Raw genomic sequence first — 19,884 nt, 5'->3', positions numbered from 1 at the left:
TCTCTTTTCCCAATTTTTTTTTCCAGCTGCTTTTTCTTGGGATATCTAAAACATGTATCTGTTGCTCAGTATTATATTTCATTTTTTAAAAAAAATATGAATACATAGTCCAATGAAGGAGGACATTATTTTTGATGCAATTTTTGGCAAACATGAAAAAACCATCCACTTCAGTTTATTTTAGTTCTTAAGAATATGAATACAAAATATGAATGTGAGAAAGGCAAGGGTTTTAATACAATTTTTGAAGACACCCGCCACTTTTAGTGTATTTCTAATAGTTTCCAAAAAAATATGAATACAAAATTCGATGTTAGAAGTCAAAGCCTTAATACAATTTTTGCAGTATCGGAAAAAAACCGTCCCTTTTAAATGTATTTTAGCTTTTTAAGAACATAAATTCGAAATTCAATGTTAAAAGAGACGAAAAAAAATCGCCTTTTTAATGTATTTTAGTATTTTTCTTTTAACAAACTTGAATATAAAATTTAATGCCAGAAGACAACAGCTTTAATACAATTTCGGAAGACTCGGAAAAATCGTTCACTTTTAATGTTTTTTAAGTTTTAAAAAACATGAATGCAAAATTCAACTTTTTGAAAACGAGTAAATTTTAATGTATGTTAGTATTTTAGTCTTTAAAAAATGCGAATATAGAATTAAATTTTAGAAGACAACAGCATTATTTATATATTATAATTTTTGAAGACGAAAAAAAAAAAAAAAAACGTTTCCTTTTATTATATATTTATCATTTTAATTTCGAATAAAAAATATGAATAAGGAATTCACTTTTAGAAGATTCGAAAAACTTCCCCCTTTTTTATAATATTCATATATTATTCAATATTCTATATTCAAATTATTTAGTTTTTAAAAAATATGAATACAGAATTTAATTCTGGAATGTATTTTTTATCACGCAATAATGTATTTTCCTTTTAATATATTTTTAGCATTTTAATTTTGAATAAAAAAATATGAATAAGGAATTCAAAAAACTTCCTTTTTTTAATAATATTCAAATATTATTTAATATTCTATATTCAAATAATTTAGTTTTTAAAAAATATAAATGCAGAATTTAATGTTAGACTGTATTTTTATCATGTATGTCTTTCCCCTTTAAGGTATTTTTAGCATTTTAATTTTGAATAAAAAAAATATGAATAAGAAATTCACCTTTAGAAGATTCGAAAAACTTCTCCCTTTTATAATATCCGATAAATATTATTCAACATTCAAATAATTTAGTTTTTAAAAAATATGAACATCGAATTTTATTTTAGAAAATAACAGTATTCATACAATTTTTGAAGACTCGGAGAAACCACCCAGAAAATATGAATACGATGACGTCAGTCTTAATGCAATATTTGAAGACACTGCCTGTGTTATTGATGTCTTATTAAAAAGATTGAGTGAAAGAGATGGCGCTGATCGAAGGAGAAGCCCATACTCCAGGTGTGTTTCAGTTAGTTGGAGACGGCAGGTACGAATGGAGGGCAAAGAACTGTAAGTGTATATTTTTCTCTTTTTTATTTTATTATTCATATTTATTTCATCGATTGGACACTCTGAAATGGCTCTTGTGATCACAGTTTGTACTTAAGAGCAACTTTTTAAAATTTCTCATTAAAAATAAGTAAATAAATAAAAACGTTGAAAGCGCTTTCAGTCGCGTAGTTTATTTTTATTTCTACAATTTTTCGGTCCTGAAAAAAGTGAAACATTATAAAGTTTAAAATTGGTTAAAATTCATTATTCATATTTTATACTACAAACTAAGTCACAATTATTATTTAGAATAGTCATAGTCATTCTATTAATAATATCCTTAGAGTCATGTACTTCTTGAGGTTTAAAAGAAACATTTAAATCTATCCTTTGTTAATTGTATATAATCTAGGCATTTTTAATCTTGGCAAGAAATTATTCATATTTAGCTTAGATGGAAAAGATGTTTTTTCCTGAATATTTTCACCTGTTTGAACATAATATGGAAAATAAAATGGTTCTATGAACAGAATTTGAAAAACAGAAACAATCGTACAAGATAAAAACGATGCACGGACATAATATGGAAAATAAAATCTTTGCATGAACATAATATGGGAAAAGGCAAATGTTTATCATGAAGTTTTAAACTGATTAAAATTCATTCTGCATATTTTATACTACAAATTAAGCCACGATATTATTTAGAATAGTCATAGTCATTTTATTAATAATATCCCTAGGGCCATGTACTTTTTGAGGTTTAAAAGAAACATTTAAGTCTATTTTTTGTTAATTGTATTTAATTTTGAAATTATTCATATTTAGCTTATATGGAAAAAAAAATTTCCTGAATTCTTTCACCTGTTTGAACATAATATGGAAAATAAAAACGCTCTAAGAACAGAATTTGAAAAACAGAAAACATCATACAAGATAAAAACAATGTATGAACATAATATGGAAAATGAAATCTTTGCCTAATGATGATACGGGAAAACTAACATTGTATTACATAAATAGTTCCAGTTCATATACAGGCCATATTTAAGTATTTAACTTATCAATTTTTCCAATAATTCAGTTTGCAAGCATAGAATCTGTTTTTACGATTATTTAAACTTATTATGAAGAAAAGTTTCTTTCTTTTGGATATATTAATACTTCAAACAAGACTAAAAATAAGGAATAAACGCGTCCATACAGGACAAAATAGTTCCTTTTTTTGTTATTTTCTTTGTTCCAATCATAATCCATTTCCACATTACAATAAAAAATTGTGAAGCAATTTTATGAAAAAGTAAAATTATTTTTTTATCTTCGTAATGTTAAGAAAAGGTATTTTTATTTTCATAACTGACGTTATATTTCATGCAGGATTCAGAGAGCATTAGAAATTACTTAAATTAAACTGTTTAAACTTGAAAGAAATATTTTAACTTGATTCTAATACTTTTTTTTTTTACTTCAGCTAGTGTACAGATCCTACACATCTTCTCCCTACTTGCGACATTTTATGCAAAAAAATAAATAAATTACATTTTAAGAGTGAATTTCAGTTATTCGAGTATGCAAAATCCTTTAAAGATAAGAACATTTTGGTCTGTACAGAGAAATGAATACCGAAATCAGTAAAATAATAAAGTATTCGTAGCAAATATAATTAACTACTAAAAATTATGGTAAAATTAATGATAACGAAATAATATTAAATACAGTAACAAAAAAAAAACAATAAGCAAAACATTTTTTTTTTTAATTAAGAGGAAAGTGGAAATGCATCAAAGAAGACAATAACTGCGAATATTCAAAGTCAGTTTTCAATGAGTCAAAAGACAAACCTATTTAAGTAATACTCGAAAATATTTTGATTCTAGATCATAAATTAAAGCATTATTAATAACAAAATTATGATATCAATTACTTAACTACAAAAAATGTCAATTTATGCATTCTTATCGAATAAATTAATCACATGATATGATCTAGTTTTCTTAGATGAACATACAAGTTACTTTGGTTGTGATCAGCATAAAATTAATAAAGTTTATAAAGACATTATTTACCTGTAAAATACATTTTTATTCATAATTTAAAGGTTTAAACCTATAATATTTTCATTAATCGTCCGTTCTTATTATTTTCTGCTATTACGTTTCTTATTTTGATTATTTCAATTAAAGACTTAAAACTAAAATCGGTAAAGGTAGTGGGTAATAGGTTTTAATACTGTGGTATTACCCCGAAACGGATAAGTATCAGAAATTTAATATATATATATATATATATATATATATATATATATATATATATATATATATATATATATATATATATATATATATATATATATATATATATATATATATATATATATATATATATATATATATATATGATAAATAAATAAATACAAGAAAACACTAAGAAAGTTAAGAAAAACAATAGTGCTCCTCACACTATTGTATTAATATATTTAGCTTTGGCTTTATTGATACAATATCAGAAAGCACTCTGTTTTGCGGATATAATCGTGTGGGCTGAAGAAAAGATTATATCTTTTTTTTTTCCGGTTTTTTAATTAACATTTTTTTTTTTTTAAATAAAATGTTTTTTTTTTACTTATTATTTTCCACCCCCTTTTTTTCATATGTCTATAATTTTTCTTTGTTTTATTCTTCATTTTGAACTTTTATATATATATATATATATATATATATATATATGTAACATAAAAAGCTTCTATTAATCTTTTTACGTTAGTTTCTTTGCTATAAAACAACTCCTACTTTATTACTAATTAATTATTCTATTCCAAATTCTTTCTCACACTTTTAAAAGCCACATCCTGTTCTTAAATCTATTTTTGGCTCAACTATGCATTTAATTAAGAGCAGGACATATCTCCCTATGCTCTGTGTGGGAAAAGCTAGATTTCTTTCATAAACCAATAGTAATCCTTATCACTTCCCTTTTCCCCTCAAATATAACAAAATAGAGGGAAATTCCTTTGCTACTTTCCCTAAGATAAAAACTTAAGCACACAGTTTTTGAGTGCGATTTGGAGCTCCGCCTTTGCTAGAAAATGTCTTAAATATACTATGTGAAGTTAATAAAATATTTTTTGCCTTCCAACTGCTATCTGCGTGGCCTAACATCACTCACCATGACTGCTACCCTTTCATATATATATATATATATATATATATATATATATATATATATATATATATATATATATATATATATATATATATATATATATATATAAAAATTAGTCATACATTTTTTTAAGTTTAAATTTTTTCATTTTTATTTTAATGATGAAATACACACTGCAGATAAAAAATCATTGCAGTGGTTGGTGTATAGTGTGAAAAAAAATAAAGTCATTGCAACAGTAGATATAAAGATCTTTAATAAATATAAAGATCTTTAACAGATCCTTTAAATTGTAAAATCTGCACAAAGAAACCTTTTTTTACATAATTATATTTACAAAATAATCTTATAAATAGTTCTTTATTTCGTATAATGTGGCTTTTTACTGCAAATTGATTCATACTTAAAATGTTGGAGCAATCAATCGTTAGAATTTTATAGAAAAATAATAAGTAAGACAAATTTTTATGGAACATCAAAATATTCAAAATTCATTCAAAATATGAAATTTCAAAAATATTTTGCAATGTAAAAACAGAAACACCATGAAGTTATTTCATAATATAAACTTATTTTGACCGTTACCGCTTTTATGATTATAGTACGGTTTCCACATGATACAGCAATATTTTCGAGGTAGAACGAATGAATAAAGAATTTTCACGATCTAGAAAACCATGTAATTTTCAAAGCTTGTTTAAAATACCAATCAGAGTTACGTTATTAATGCAATGTATTTTACATGTTGTGGTGCATTTTTTTTCGGCATTAGGGAAAAAAATTTAATTTCGTTTCGGTCTTACATAATACAAGTAAGTGTGTTTAATAACTACCCCTCTAAATACTTATAGAATCCTTATAAAAGTTGATTTAAAGGAAAAAAGAATCAAAATGCACATTAGAAGTCTCAGATTAAAATTTCCCTAACTATGACCAATCACTGTTACGATCAATTAAATTGGCAAGATCTGAGAATGCAGCTAAAAGGCAGCTCTTAGCGAAAGGCGAATGTATTCCAGCTAAATAAACCGAATTTTGATGATTTTAATCCCTCATTTGCTCTTCCCAATCTCAACAACGGTTCAATTAAATTTTAGCTTAGTTATTAGAAAGCGATCCCTAAAAACGCACTGTTTTTGACGTCCTATATTTCATTATTATTAAAAGTTATTCCATCTAATTCAATTATTTTTTACATTATTAAATGGGATGTTTCTGCATATTTATATAAAAATAGAAATAAAACAAAAGGGGGAGGCTAGAATTTGAAATTTGAGAGTGAAATTTTATATAAGTGTCTTCAGAGATACACCCACTATTTTGGATTTATTATGTAGATTGTGTTTGTTCTTAGCAAACACCTGATCACTCTGAAACAATCTTTTAACATAACTCGTGTAAAAGAAAATAATTTTTTTTTCTCCAAAAGATTTAAAAGTAAGTATACTAAATAACCTTTCTTGAAACATTTTGATTGCAGGAAAAATAATGGCTTGACTTCTCCCTGAGAATACTTTAGAATAATCGTTTCTAGAAATCCTCTTTTCGCGTTAAACAAAACTAAAATGGAAAAAAAATAATAAGACAAAAGAAAATAATTAAAAACTACGCTTAGTTTTTAAAAACTATTTTATTTTATTACTTATGTTTCATAGTCATAAGGTAAATGGGAAGTCTCATATGCATTTAAATAATTTTTTTTACCGATATCACAATTTCCTAAAAATTATGAAAAAGTGCATTTCAAATATTGTTATTCTATTATTGTTAATATATCGTCGGCGAGCTTGTGAAACTGGACACAGCTCGAAATACGAGTTTGAGAAAGTGAAGACAAGTCAAAATGCATACTTAAGAAAATGCAGAACTATATATATTTATTTTTCAACAACGAACTTTAGTTTCTGCAAATAAAAAGCAAGATGGATAACAGTCGCCAACTCATTATGGATTGGCAACAATTACAGACAAAATCAAAACGCATTGGAGTTTTTGGAAGAGAAAATACTTAACGTATGGTGTAGAGGCGAGAGATCTTGGTGTAAAATATATACATTTTTGATGTTTATAGCTTTCATAAACTGTATATGTAAATTCAATTGGATGTTAACTTGAAAAAAGTGTTCTTTCACACAATTTTTAGGGTTGTTCGACATTAAATTTCGAAAGATATTACAACATAGTGCACTTCTTTTGTTTAGTGTTTTGAATACACGCAGAAGTCTGAAAAGTAACATCATATAACAGATGCCTGTAACTTGATGTTACTTTTCAGGCATTTCTTCCACAACTTGACTTTTGCTGAATTATGATTAGCATTTTAAAAAAGTAAGTACGAAATTCTTCGTTAAGTTGCTAAATTTAGATGGAACATTGAAACATCGAACATTTCTTTTTTCCTAAGCCCATTTTTCTAAACACCCTTTTTGAGCTGTGTCAATTTTCTTAAACGCGCATTTCGAGCCATGTCCATTTTATTAAACATGCATCTCCAGTTGTGCCCATTTTCTCAAACATGCATTTCGAGCTATGTTTAAAATAAAAAACTCATCGAGATCTATTACGATTAAGCTCATTACGATTATGTAAAAGTTCGTTGTTAAAAAGTCGCAAGGGCCTCCGATGCCGCTGTTTTGAGTGTATTATATTAACGTGACATTTTATTTTGCTGCGCTAAAACTGTGAAACTAATAAACTTGAAATTACTATGGTGCATAGATGAATGTACAGGGAATACGATAGAATAAAAAATAATAGTATTCGATAGTTAGTTCAAGAATTATTAACCATTAAACTTATTGAGTAACAAACCACGCGGCCGTTTTACAAGCAGTAGGAAAGCTACTACAATTGATATGCTGAGAGAACCATTTTTATATGTGAACTTAACACCAGCTTTTTCAGAAATTCTAATTTATTCGAAAGTTATTAAAATTTTCTGTGTTTTTTTCGCGATTGTTTTCTTCTTTTTTTTAAGTTAAATTTTTTTTGCCATGCCACAATATAAGGCTTAAGGTGTGAAGAAAATTGTACAAAGAGTTCGATGAAATAATAAATAAATTACAATTCAATATTCAGCTCGAAAATTATGAAACGTTAAACTTATAGTAAAATAAATCCATATTTAGTTGATCTATTGCCCACTGAAATGCAACTACAGAATTGAAATTTGATGTCCTAATAGGTCCACTTTGAATTAAAAACTTAGCGAGAAAAATATTATGTTGCTGGATAATATTTAGATCGTAATAATAATTTTTTTTCCAAGTATACAATACTATTTATTTTTCAAATCCGAGTATCTTTTCATTTCGTTACTACTAACATTTAGGGAAATGTGATTACATGAAATTATGATAATTATATATTTTATAAATAAAATAATTTTTTAACAACTTTTAAGGTATAAAACAATGATGAATGACAGGCAACTAGTAGAATGAAAAAATTGAAAAATTTTATGTATGATTTCGACATGAAAATTGGCTGATTTTCAACAAGAAAAACAAACTTTATTTAAAAATATGAATGGAAATTATTTATTAAATTAATTGATAATGAATAATTGAAATGATTTGTCGTCTTTAGGGACCATTTGCTCCCATCGAATAGAAAAGAACGGAACCTTTTCCAAGAAACGATAATTTATTCTTAAAATTATTTATGATATAATGTGTAGTTGGGCGTGGTAAGGCAAAAATCCTTAACGAGTGATCGATACACTTTGTAAGGGAAAACATTTCGAAGTAACTTTCCATTTAACCATTTTCATATTTCATCAATAGAATACAATGCAAGAATATTTGTAGTCTCGCATGTTTTAAGAATTCAATTTCTTTTACTGTTGCGAATGTATTTATTACAGAATAAATTCCAGTATTTGGGCACATAAGTACATATCGTAATAAACAATCACTGAATGCCAGTTCTTCGTATAGAGTGAAAAAACGATCTCCAAATTGGCATTGTTAACGTTACGAAACAATTAACAAATAATGAAAGATCTATACACACAAAATTGATAGAGCGATTATAATTTTTTTTTACTTGTTATTACTTGTTGCCCTTTCCGGTGACTTTATGTTATGACATTAAGCGAAATAGGTTTTTAGTAACTTATCCCATTAAATAAAAATTAACTGCATTCAGTGTCATTTGGCAGACCGACCCACTCATGTTAGAGAACAGTGATGGCTCAGGGGATAGAGCGTTCACCTTTGAATAAGGTTCGAATCCCAGCTATGACTGGTCGATACGAATTCCGCATCCGGCTTGCACTGACCACAGTGCTGACGTAAAATATACTCAGTGGTAGACGGATCATGGGCTAGAGTCCCCTTGTCGTCGGAATAACCATGGGTGGTTTTCCTCTCCCTGTGACTCAAATGTTGTTTAGTTCCATCAGAAAGTCCTCCACGAAGGCACATTCCACCCAATACTTGATCCAGGAATTCCCTTGTCTTCTGGATTGGGTTCAAAATGACAAGGCCGCGGAGTTAAACATTGATCGTAAATCCAAAAATTGGGTCCGCTGTTCAATGATGGTTATAAAATATAAAACTCACCACGATCGAGAAAATTAACCAGAATTATGCAATTTTCTCCGGTATGAGTGTCCATAGAAAACATACTACTTATAGCATGTACTGTGCTCTAGAAAATAAAAACGGTCCATCCTGTATGACTTTTGATCTAATGATCAGTTCTTCGCGTTTTAGGACTCAATTTTAGTGGTTCGAAAGGATGATCTCAATTATACTAATTAGTAAGTTTAGACTATATTTTAAGTTAAGAGAGCAGACACAAAAACGTACTTTAAAAGCATATTTTTTTGTTGTTGTTGAAGGATTCAGATTTTTTACCCCTTCGGAAATATGATCCGAATAGTATAGCCAAGAGTGCGTTCCAAAGTTTGGACCTCTTAATCTTAATTTTACTTTTTTACGCATTTTGCCACAGAACTTTTTAAGCGAATCGTGAAATTTGTGCATTTAATTATAAAATTCGTTCATCCGAAGATAATTCCATGGAAAAAATAACTTATAGTAAATATTTATATAATTTAATTTAATAATAGTCTAAAAATATTTAATTGTAAGGTATGTAATGTTTACACATCAGTTCGAAAAAATTTAATTTTACCTAGTAAAATACATAGTTTGAATGAAATCGGTCGAATAGTTTCCCGATAAATCAAATTTTAAATTTACGACTTTTTTTAAAATTCGATTTCTTAGAAATTATTCAACCGATTTCATTTAGATTTTTGTATTTTGACATGCAAAATTAAAGTTTTCAATATCATTTAAAGTTAAAATTACCTTTTTACTTTTTATTCATACTACCAAACTTTCTAATGCTCTCCTAATTCAACTATTTAGATCCTATTTTCCTGATTGCGGCTAATTAAGCGTTAAAGAGAGTGAAAAAAAATTTTTTTTTTTTAATTAAATAGAGTTGCTGACTTGCAAATATATCTTTTAATTCTTCAAAAAAACATGATCGTTTACAGCTAAATTAAAGTATGGCTAATGCTAAACCAAAGAGAAAAAAATCATTCGTCAAAAGTGTCTCCGAGCTAAGTGAAATCTCCCCTCCCCCCTTGCACCTACCGTCTCAGGTCACAAACGATTCTGGACACACCCAAACTCTTTTTACTCGTAATAAATAGTCGAAATTACTTGCAAGAATGCCACAACCATACATAATTTCGTGTTTATGTTACTGAGGTTCGATAGAGAAAAATTTTATTTCTAATTTTTATAAATTTTATTTTTTCATTTTATTTCATTATTTTATTTTATTATTTTATTTCATTACTTTATTTCATTATTTTATTTTATTATTTTATTTCATTATTTTATTTTATTATTTTATTTAAATTTACTGCAACTATTTGGTAGAACACACACTTAGTAAATGCATAAGTAATCGAATGACACATAAAGGCTTTAGAAAAGTAGCTTTAAAAAAGTTTTAAAACTACTTAAAAACTGGAAAATTTGGTTACTGGGTGCAAAGGTACAACGCTGCAATTGATTCCAAAAGATTATTGAATTGCTTCATAATTAAGGAAATTTGGTGCTTGATACTCAAAATTTAGTACTTTAAAAAAATGGTACTTGATAGTAAACGCATTATACCAAACTTTTGTAATTTCTTTACTCATAAAATACTTAGGTATTTTACAAATAAAGAATTTCGGTACTTAATACTAATTTCGTTGGGAGTATTTTATAAATAAGGAAATTGATATTTATTACTTAGTACTCGGGTATTTAGTATATTAAGAAATTGTGCACTGGATACTTTGGTATTTAATAAAGCAGCCGTGACAGATGGACGAAAGCCAATGATGCTGAATGAATAGTGGTAAACTGTTACAATGGTAACACGTGCCTAATGTAATAAGTATCTAATGTTTGTACATTGGTAATGCATTTTTTATGCACCCCTCACCCCCAAAAAATGAATAAGTACCTGAAATTTTGAAGATACAGTCAAACCCCGCTATAGTGAACATGGTTGATAGTGAACAACCGGATTTAGTGAACGAAATGTTCGCCCCCGTCCTTGCTATGCACATATAATATTATTTTTTGTGGAGAGGAAATTGTATATTATGAACTTGTATAGCAGGGGTTTATTATGACTATGATTTATGGTATTATGACTGATTCTTCTGATTAACGTCTTTGACTGATTTTTTTTCCTTATTTTTTAGTAATTTTGAAATTTGCGCATAACATACATATACTGATTTTTAAAACCATCTATTGAGTGAAATGTAGCCATAAGCATTTTTTCTTGTTTGCTTCTTCTATCCCTAAATAAAGGGCATCCCTAAATTGTTTGGCCGCAAGACGAAGACTTACAAAAAATAAAAGTTTACACATTTTTTTGTTATTACATATTGTTTTCTGGTCATTTTTATATTACTTTTTATGGGTCATTTATTTAAATAATGTATAATAAAAGGAAACAGTTCGAAAAAATGAGTTAAAATTGTTTGCAGTGCGAATATAGTGAACTTCCGGTTATAGTGAACCGAAATTTCGGTCCCTTGAAGTTTCACTCTATCGGGGTTTTACTGTATAACGGGAATAGAATAACTTTTCAGTTTGAAGTTTGTGAATGATATTTTTTGACTTTTTTTAGTTTTTTGGGAAGATGAGAGATGGCAAAGCGGCTCTTTCTTTGCGGCCATCAAACATTCTTTCGAAGATCTGTGGTGGCAGCCATAACATTGTTGGCTTCATCACTTCTTATATGTGGAGTGGTTATCAACAAAGCATTCTATGCAGGGGCAGCCGTCCTTTTCGCTTTACTTCTCTTCTACATCTGCCTCCATAAGACAGTCTGGAAGAAAGTTAAAGTAAGTTCAAACAAGATTTTTTTTTCTTCTTAACTGCTTTCTTTGTCATTCTTTCACTGCCTTTTCTGCCTCAAAGTCTTTAACACATTCTCCTGATCGGTAGGGCACTGGACACACGTTTGTGAGAACGGGAGTTCGAATCTAGATGGCCGAAGACTATCCATGGTGACGGGTGCACGTTAAAGCTGTCGGACCACTAAGTCTTCCATGTTCCCGTAACAAATAATACCTCTCCGGGTACTTGATTGGAGATGGATCGTTCTGAGGCTCGGGCCAAAATGACGGTCTGGGGACGAATGAATGTATGGGTCCACCCTATAAACGGGTGCAACGAATAGGTGTGGCAGAAGTCGAACCCTTGGCCATAGATGGCGCCACTGGAAAAAAGAAAAATCGCACTTCCAGTGCCTTAATGGCCTGCGGCAACAACAGCATCACAATCTCTTTCCATCGGCCGGGATAGCCTGGTGGGTAGGGCACTGGGCCCATGTTCAGGAGGTCGTGGGTTCGATCCCTGCCTGTCGAAGTAGTAAATGGTGACAGATGCACGTTAAATTTATCGAGTCACAAAAGTCTTCCATGTTCCCATAGCAAATCATACCTCTGTGGGTACTGATCCAGGAGTTTCCCTGTCTTCTGGATGGGTTCAAAATGACAAGACTACGGAGTGGAACATGAGTGGTTGTAAACCCATAAAATTGGATCGGCTGTTCAACGACGGTTATAAATTAAAGTAAAATTTCTTTCCATTTGTGATCACGAAAATTGGTGACGCTTGGCAAAAGTCTAACGTAGCCATTTCGTTTGCTAAAAGTATCGTTCCAATTCCATTCAAGGTTTTCCTCTGTAAAAATTACGTTTTTGGTAATAAAAAAGTGGGTGCTGCTATTTGGAATTTTCGAAATTTTACCCTGAGAGCTGCGCAATAGCTTTTAACATCATTCTTGAGTGCATACTGTATACAAACCGCTCATTCAAAGGGCATGTTCTCCAGAGACTGATATGTCGAATCACCCTGTGCCTCTTAAATTATTGAGTTGTTTTAAGGAGTTAATACGCAACTGTATAGTTCAGTTGTTTTCCTATTTTAATACTATGCATGCAGTATATATCCCGCAGTGGACTGATCGTTAAGACCTGGTTCCCAGCAGATCGCCGAAGTCAAGCATCACTGGCTGCTGTCAGTGTGCGGGTGGGTAACCACTTGGATCAGTCTGCTTAGGGACCGAGGGTGTGCGGTATAGGTCCTCGTTAAACTGTTCTACCGTAAAGTGCTAGACTCGTTAGTAGTAGCAGTAGTTCATGCTAGTAGTTCATTTACGTCACACTAGAGCTGCACAATGGGCTATTGGCGACGGTCCTTGAAACATCTCTGAGATTGAGCCGAAGACATGCCATCATAATTTTTATCCTCGACAGAGGTGATGGCACTCTCGCTTCGGTAACCCAACGAGCTGTACGCGAAGTCGAGTACTTTACGGTCTAAGAGTTTAACGAGGGCCGATACCACGCACTCTCGGTCCCTACGCAGGTTGAACAAAGTGGTCACCACTGACCACAGCCGATGATGCTTGACTTCGGCGTTCTACTGGGGAAAAAAGAAACAAAGGGAACAATAAAATGTGCGGTTGTGCTGTGTTCTGCTAAGGAAACAAGAAAATGTTTTTTACATTGCTTTTCAGATTTGTAACGTAACTTATGGAGGGCACTTCAGTCTATAAGAGCTATTTAATGTTTTTTGCAACATGGCAGACCATTTTGATTGAAATATTAGCATCTGAACATGCAAAACATTGTTTTACACTTTCTCTTAGTTGGGTATGAACTTTGTCACTACGTTACAAATGTAAAACTTGAAATCTAGCGAGACAATTTTTCTGGTTTTAAACGCAGAATGTAGCAAAACGTTCTTTTCCATCTCATTTTTTTTTCTAAATCAAACTTTAGACAGTACTTTAACTATATGGAATATTATCTTTGAAATTAAAGTATTCGATGCTGATAGAACACGATTTTTTTTAAAATGTGTTCTGTGCAATTTTAAAAATATTGCACAATTTAGAACTACTAGTAACAACAAAAAAAAACATTGTTTTAATAAACTTTATAATAGATGCATTTTTTTTTCCAGGCGAAGAAAATTGAAGTGTTCACTTTGAGCGGCCTTGATTATTTTTCTCAAGTGCCTTCTGGTCGAAAATCAGACTATCCAATGGGCCCATATCTCATCATGACACTACCCACACCGGACACACCCAAACATCACTTCAAAAGGAAGTAAGCTCTTTCATTTATTTTAATTTTATCCTTGGTACTCATTGCAGTACTCATTGCAATACTCATTGCAGTACTCTACTCAAGATACAGTTCAAATGTTCAATAAAAGTGGATCATTTGGGAAACAGGAAAAAGTTAAGACGTTTTAATTTAAACAATTATAAGAATGACAGATAAAAAAAAATTGTAGCAAATATAAAATAAAGAATGAAATTACCTTTCTTATAAACATCTTTTTGCCATTTGGAGCTCACATTTCCAATGCCAGACCTATTTATGACCGCAACTCTCAAATGCGTCATCTGGGCAAAAGACCGGCTCCATGTCTTGATCTTCGCCCCCTCTGCGCAGTTGTATGGGAATGTATTACAAAAATTTCCCCTTGTGTAGTATTTTTTGCATTTAATTATCAAAAATATTTTCTTAAATATCAAATTTGCTTTCTTTAAGAACTATGTTTAATGCAGTTTTTGATTTAGCATCCTAGCTTGAAAAATTTTAATCTATCTAAAAATCATGACAGAAACTACCGTACTTCCTTCTTCTACGACCATCCACAAGCTAATGGTATTGTCCATAGGAAGAGAGTTCTGCTCTGCGCAAACCCGTTTCGGTTGCCAATAAAAATGAATTGGTTGTTAAACAGATAACTTAAGAGATGGAATTTTGTATATCATCAATCTTTTCTTTGAATAATATTTTGTTCACATACCAATTTTTCTAAATAATTTTCATAACATCAACAAATTCAGTTTTTCTTTTAACCTATATCACCCAACATTTAAGCATCCAACTCATGCAAAATTTTCTGATCAAAATTGTAGAAATCTCCCATACATCATCATGAGATAGTTCCAGAAGTCGCCATTAGTGATCTCTTAGTACGGTATGAATATATCTTAGAATATTTGAACAAACTGATATCATTAATCAGCAAGTACATTAATAGTTGCACAATACACCCGAAAAAAAAACATGTAACACCAGTTATAAAATTTTAAAATCTGTTTTTCAAAATTGTTAAGATTAAAATGATGTGTTAAATTTGAAATCTTTTTAGAAATCTTTCAACTTTTACTTATTATTTATAAGACGATTTGGAGAGCTTGATTGATCACCATTTCAGAAGAATGGGATTATTATAACGAAAGTCTACTTAGAAGGAAGATTGAAAAATCTACTTTTGGATTATTTTCCTGAAAAAACATTTTTTGCAATTTTCTTTCTTTAAAATAATGAATTCAAACATGTAGTTTTTACTAACTTGTATTATATTATATAAAATCTATTACAAATTTTAATCATAACTTATTGTTTATAAAAATAATTCTATTCTAATTTTTCTTCAAAAGAAATTTATGTAAAATGTTAAAATATGCAGTGCAATTTTATTTCTGAGGTTAGAACGCGTAATCCCAATCATTGTATCAAAAGTTATTTTAGGTGTTCCATCTCTAATTTTATGCGCAGTACATGAATAAATTGTCACTTCAGAAACACGTCTGCACGTTGAAACCTTCAATAATTAGTGTTCCAGTAGAAGTAGAATAATTTTATTATCTTAATTGCATTTAATAAATAGCATAATTAGGGAAACAGCATATTTTTTTTAAAATCAAATTATCCAAATGAATTTTAAAAAAATTCGAAATAATTCTACGGTTAATGAGCGGTTTTCCACTACACAGAAAAACCAGATACAACTTCGTAATTATAATATTGGAAACCTAATTTGAACTATATATCAGTTGATCATAATATCGTGAAACCAAGTTTAAAAAATAGAATGATATGGTTCAATTTAACATCATATTAATCATCAAGAATACAGAATTATTAGACGAACTGTAAGATTCTATGTAAAATCTTTATTACCAGGTGATACTCTACAGCTTTATTGCTTTTACGTGGTTTGCACTTATTTACGTTCGAGTATCAATTGTTTAAATTAGACGATATATAATATAAATTCGGCGATTAGATAAATTAAACGATATATTATATAAAATATTTATTATATCTGGTATTATATTAGTATATTGCAATAATTGGACCAAATTATTAGACGCACTGTAGTGTTTTAATAATTACATGTTTTGTGCTCGTTTATATGCGATACTTTTATATTTAAACATACATGTCCTGGGTTCTTATTCAGGAGATTTTTATATACATCCTATTTGGCAAACCGGTTTCAGTTACATAAAAATAATACAGCTGTATAGTGTTGTTGTTGACGCAGAGTTTAGGCAGAGTGGGTACCATTGTTCATATTTTCCAGTGGAGCCATCTATGGCCAAGAATTCGACTTCTGCCACACCATACGTCACACCCGTTTATAAGGCGGACCCATTCATACATACATTCATTCATCCACAGATCGTAATTTTGATCTGAATACCTGAACGATCGATCTCCAATTCAGTACCCCCAGAGGTTTTGATTTGTTATGGGAACAGGGAGAACTTTTGCGACTCGACAGATTTAACGTGCATCAGTCACTTTACTACGCGGGGAGTCTTCGGCCGGCGGAGTTCGAAGCCATGAAATCTCGGACATGGGCCGAGAACCCTACCGACCAGGCTGTGCCGGCAGATGGAATCGTGCACACAGCTGTATAGTGTATCACCTGAAAGTAAAGATCTTAGATAGAATCTCACAGTGCGTCGAATAATTTGACTCGGCACTGTATATAGCAGATTTGCTAAAGCATTTCATGAGTTCGTTTTGTCTAATCCATTGTTAATTATTTTTGCAGAGCTAAAAATGAACCACCCCTGGCCAGTGTCGAAACATTAACGCCTTCTCTTGCTTCTTCAACGTATAGCATAGACAGTGTTGTGTGAAAATATCCTTTTTATGAATTTTCTATTAGAGTTATATGTTTGTTAAGGAGTGTGAGTGCTGCTGTTACGACAATCAAGACTTTTATCTTCAGTAATCATTGGAATATATATTGCGTCGTTGAATAATTCAACAATTCCGGCTCTTTGAAAAATATATACTGCAATCAGTCTGATTTATTTTTATGTAATTTGGCAATACTCCAAGATCAGAGAGGACTTATTGTAAATAGTATTATTATAGATTTATGGATTGCGATAAGCGAGTCAGATTAGTTATTTACTCGTTTCCTATCTTATCTGAAAGCAAAATTGATGAATTTAAATAGACATAAAAAATGTACAACAGATTAGAAAATAATGAGGACGTTTCCAATTAGCCTGTCTGATTACAAAATGTTAAGGATATTTTCAAAGAGCCGGATTTTTCAATGTACTTATGACAAAATAAATTTATACATTTTAGTGCCCGCTCTTGTTGGCAACACTTACACTGTGATATTATTCAGGGCCCACACAGGCCGATAAAGCCTGGGATCTTTCAATTCCTCGAAATTTCATGACTAATTACTTTTGGTAGAGATGGGGGTATATCAATGTACTGTGAAATGTCGATTTTTAGACATCGCTATAACACTATTTTAAAGAGTATTCTCTTAAGATATCGCAAATAGGAAATTTATAAACAACGACATCAAGATAATTTTCGATTGCTATATCACAAGTATTATCGAATATAACGTTCCGATCATTATCAAATACATTATTATCGCGATCATTATCGAGTGGGATAATATTGCGAGTTAATAATAATTGCCAAATCGTTATCTATACTAATAATGCTCACTATTTTATAGTATTCGATAATATCGTAGGTATTATAAGTATTAATAATTTTCAAATACGATACCAGCGTGAACATTATCGGCCTCTATAAGTATCAAGTAGAATATCGTGAATACTACATAGATAACTGCAATTATCTATTATGTTGATATAGTTCCTTTCTAACAGAAATATTGACTTGTGTAAAAATAAGTTAATTAAATTAGAAAATATAACGTTAATCGTTAACTGTCAACATTTGCAGACAATACATAGCGACATTACATATAATCCAGCATTACTGGAAACTTTCTCCTATTATATTAATACAGTCCAACCCCGCTATAGTGAACTCCCAGATATAGCGAACAAAACGTGCACATAGAATGTTATTTTTTGTGAATAGAGTGAACCAAAAAAAGTGAGTTTTCTGTCTTCGACTGATTTTTATTCTTGAAATTTCTACATATTTCTACATATTTACCTATTTTTAAAACCATCTATTTAGTGGAATGTGTTTGCTTCTTTTATCTCATTTTTCCATTCCTAAATTTTTTATACCCAAGACGAAGAGTCATTAAATTTAACACATTTTCTGTTATTGTTTTTTAGTCATTTTTGAGCTTCATTAAATGGATCATTTATTTAAATAATGTGTTCAGAACGATTAGTTAAAATTGTTTGCGGTATGGATATAGTGAACTCCCCGGTTATTGTGAACCAAAATTTCGGTCCTTTAAAGGTTCACTATAGCGAGGTTTGATTGTATAAACTATTAACATTAAATCATTGAGAAATTTGTTTTTATTTTTCTATGTCTGTACCATTGGTTAAAAGATAACTAAAATTCAAATTAAAACTCATTGCGCGAAATAATTTTTACTCATTTTCAATTAATATACACAAGCAATTATTCGAGCTGTATCTATAGTGGATACAAAAAATTAATAGAAAACGTTAATGTTGAAAGAATAGAGGCCTGTAAGATGGATCCTGACGATATGGCAATCAATCAATGTCCCACCGACTTTTTTTATTAAAGTAATTCAAAGTTAAAAACTTTGCTAATGGTTTCCGTTGTGAATTCATCATACGAATATGTACTTTCGTTTTTATCAGTGCATTACAACTGCTTAGTTATCTTAGGAATATTGAAACCGCTGGGGGATTTTTTACTACTAAAGAATTTGCTTAAAGCGTGTTCTTCGAAGCTTTTTCGCAATAAAAATAAATAAAATTTATAAATATCGTAACATACTACTAAAATTTTTTTAAAAAAATCGACAAAAAAGTTATGATCGCCTTATTAGATCATTGGTTACCCATATGTCAAATGATTTTTCTTTCTGCCTTTTCCTCAAATGCTTTTTCCACAACATTTCAAATAATGGGTCGCAAAAACTGTCCCAATTGAAGTTTGTCGTCGGATTGGTTTTCAAATCCTGTCTATGTACGTGTTTCAAGACGTCACAAAATACTTTTCCTTCTTCAGCATTTCTATTTATATTGAAATCACCGTCAAGACAGTCATTATACGTTAATAACAAAACGGAAATAAAAATACTTTAAATTATTATTATGTTAATACATTAAGAATGCCTGCTAATGAAAATAAAAAGACAAACAGCAGCTGTCGCCACAGCAACGCATGCGCATTGTTTATTATTACTCTTGAACACAGTGTGTGCAATTCAAACCAAGATCCATTTTGCCAATGGCAGCCAATGGGTAATAAATAAATGGATGGTGTTTCTTACACTAGGGTGTAGAAACCTATACTTCCGGGTCACTGTTTCCGGTGTATTTTGAAGCCTCACAACGTGATCATTTTGTCTTGAGATTCTCTTGAGTAGTATTTCTTGTATACCTGATTTATTATTTGTCTTTAAAAGTGTTTTTATTTGA

General features: G+C 30.1%; 1 protein-coding gene across 1 annotated transcript; it reads left to right on the top strand.

Moving 5' to 3' along the window:
* The first annotated feature begins 1,321 nt into the window (after positions 1–1,321).
* LOC107455741 (uncharacterized) lies at positions 1,322–18,449 on the top strand. The gene is made up of 4 exons (XM_016073420.4): positions 1,322–1,515; positions 11,818–12,034; positions 14,166–14,311; positions 17,070–18,449. Exons 2-4 carry the CDS (start codon positions 11,837–11,839, stop codon positions 17,155–17,157), a joined length of 432 nt encoding a protein of 143 aa, XP_015928906.2. The 5' UTR covers positions 1,322–1,515; positions 11,818–11,836; the 3' UTR covers positions 17,158–18,449.
* The last annotated feature ends 1,435 nt before the right edge of the window (positions 18,450–19,884 follow it).

This window comes from Parasteatoda tepidariorum, chromosome 2 (genome assembly GCF_982258835.1).
Source record: "Parasteatoda tepidariorum strain Cologne lab strain chromosome 2, Ptep-v5.0, whole genome shotgun sequence".
NCBI lineage: Eukaryota > Metazoa > Arthropoda > Arachnida > Araneae > Theridiidae > Parasteatoda > Parasteatoda tepidariorum.
This window is presented reverse-complemented; position numbering and strand designations above follow the sequence as displayed.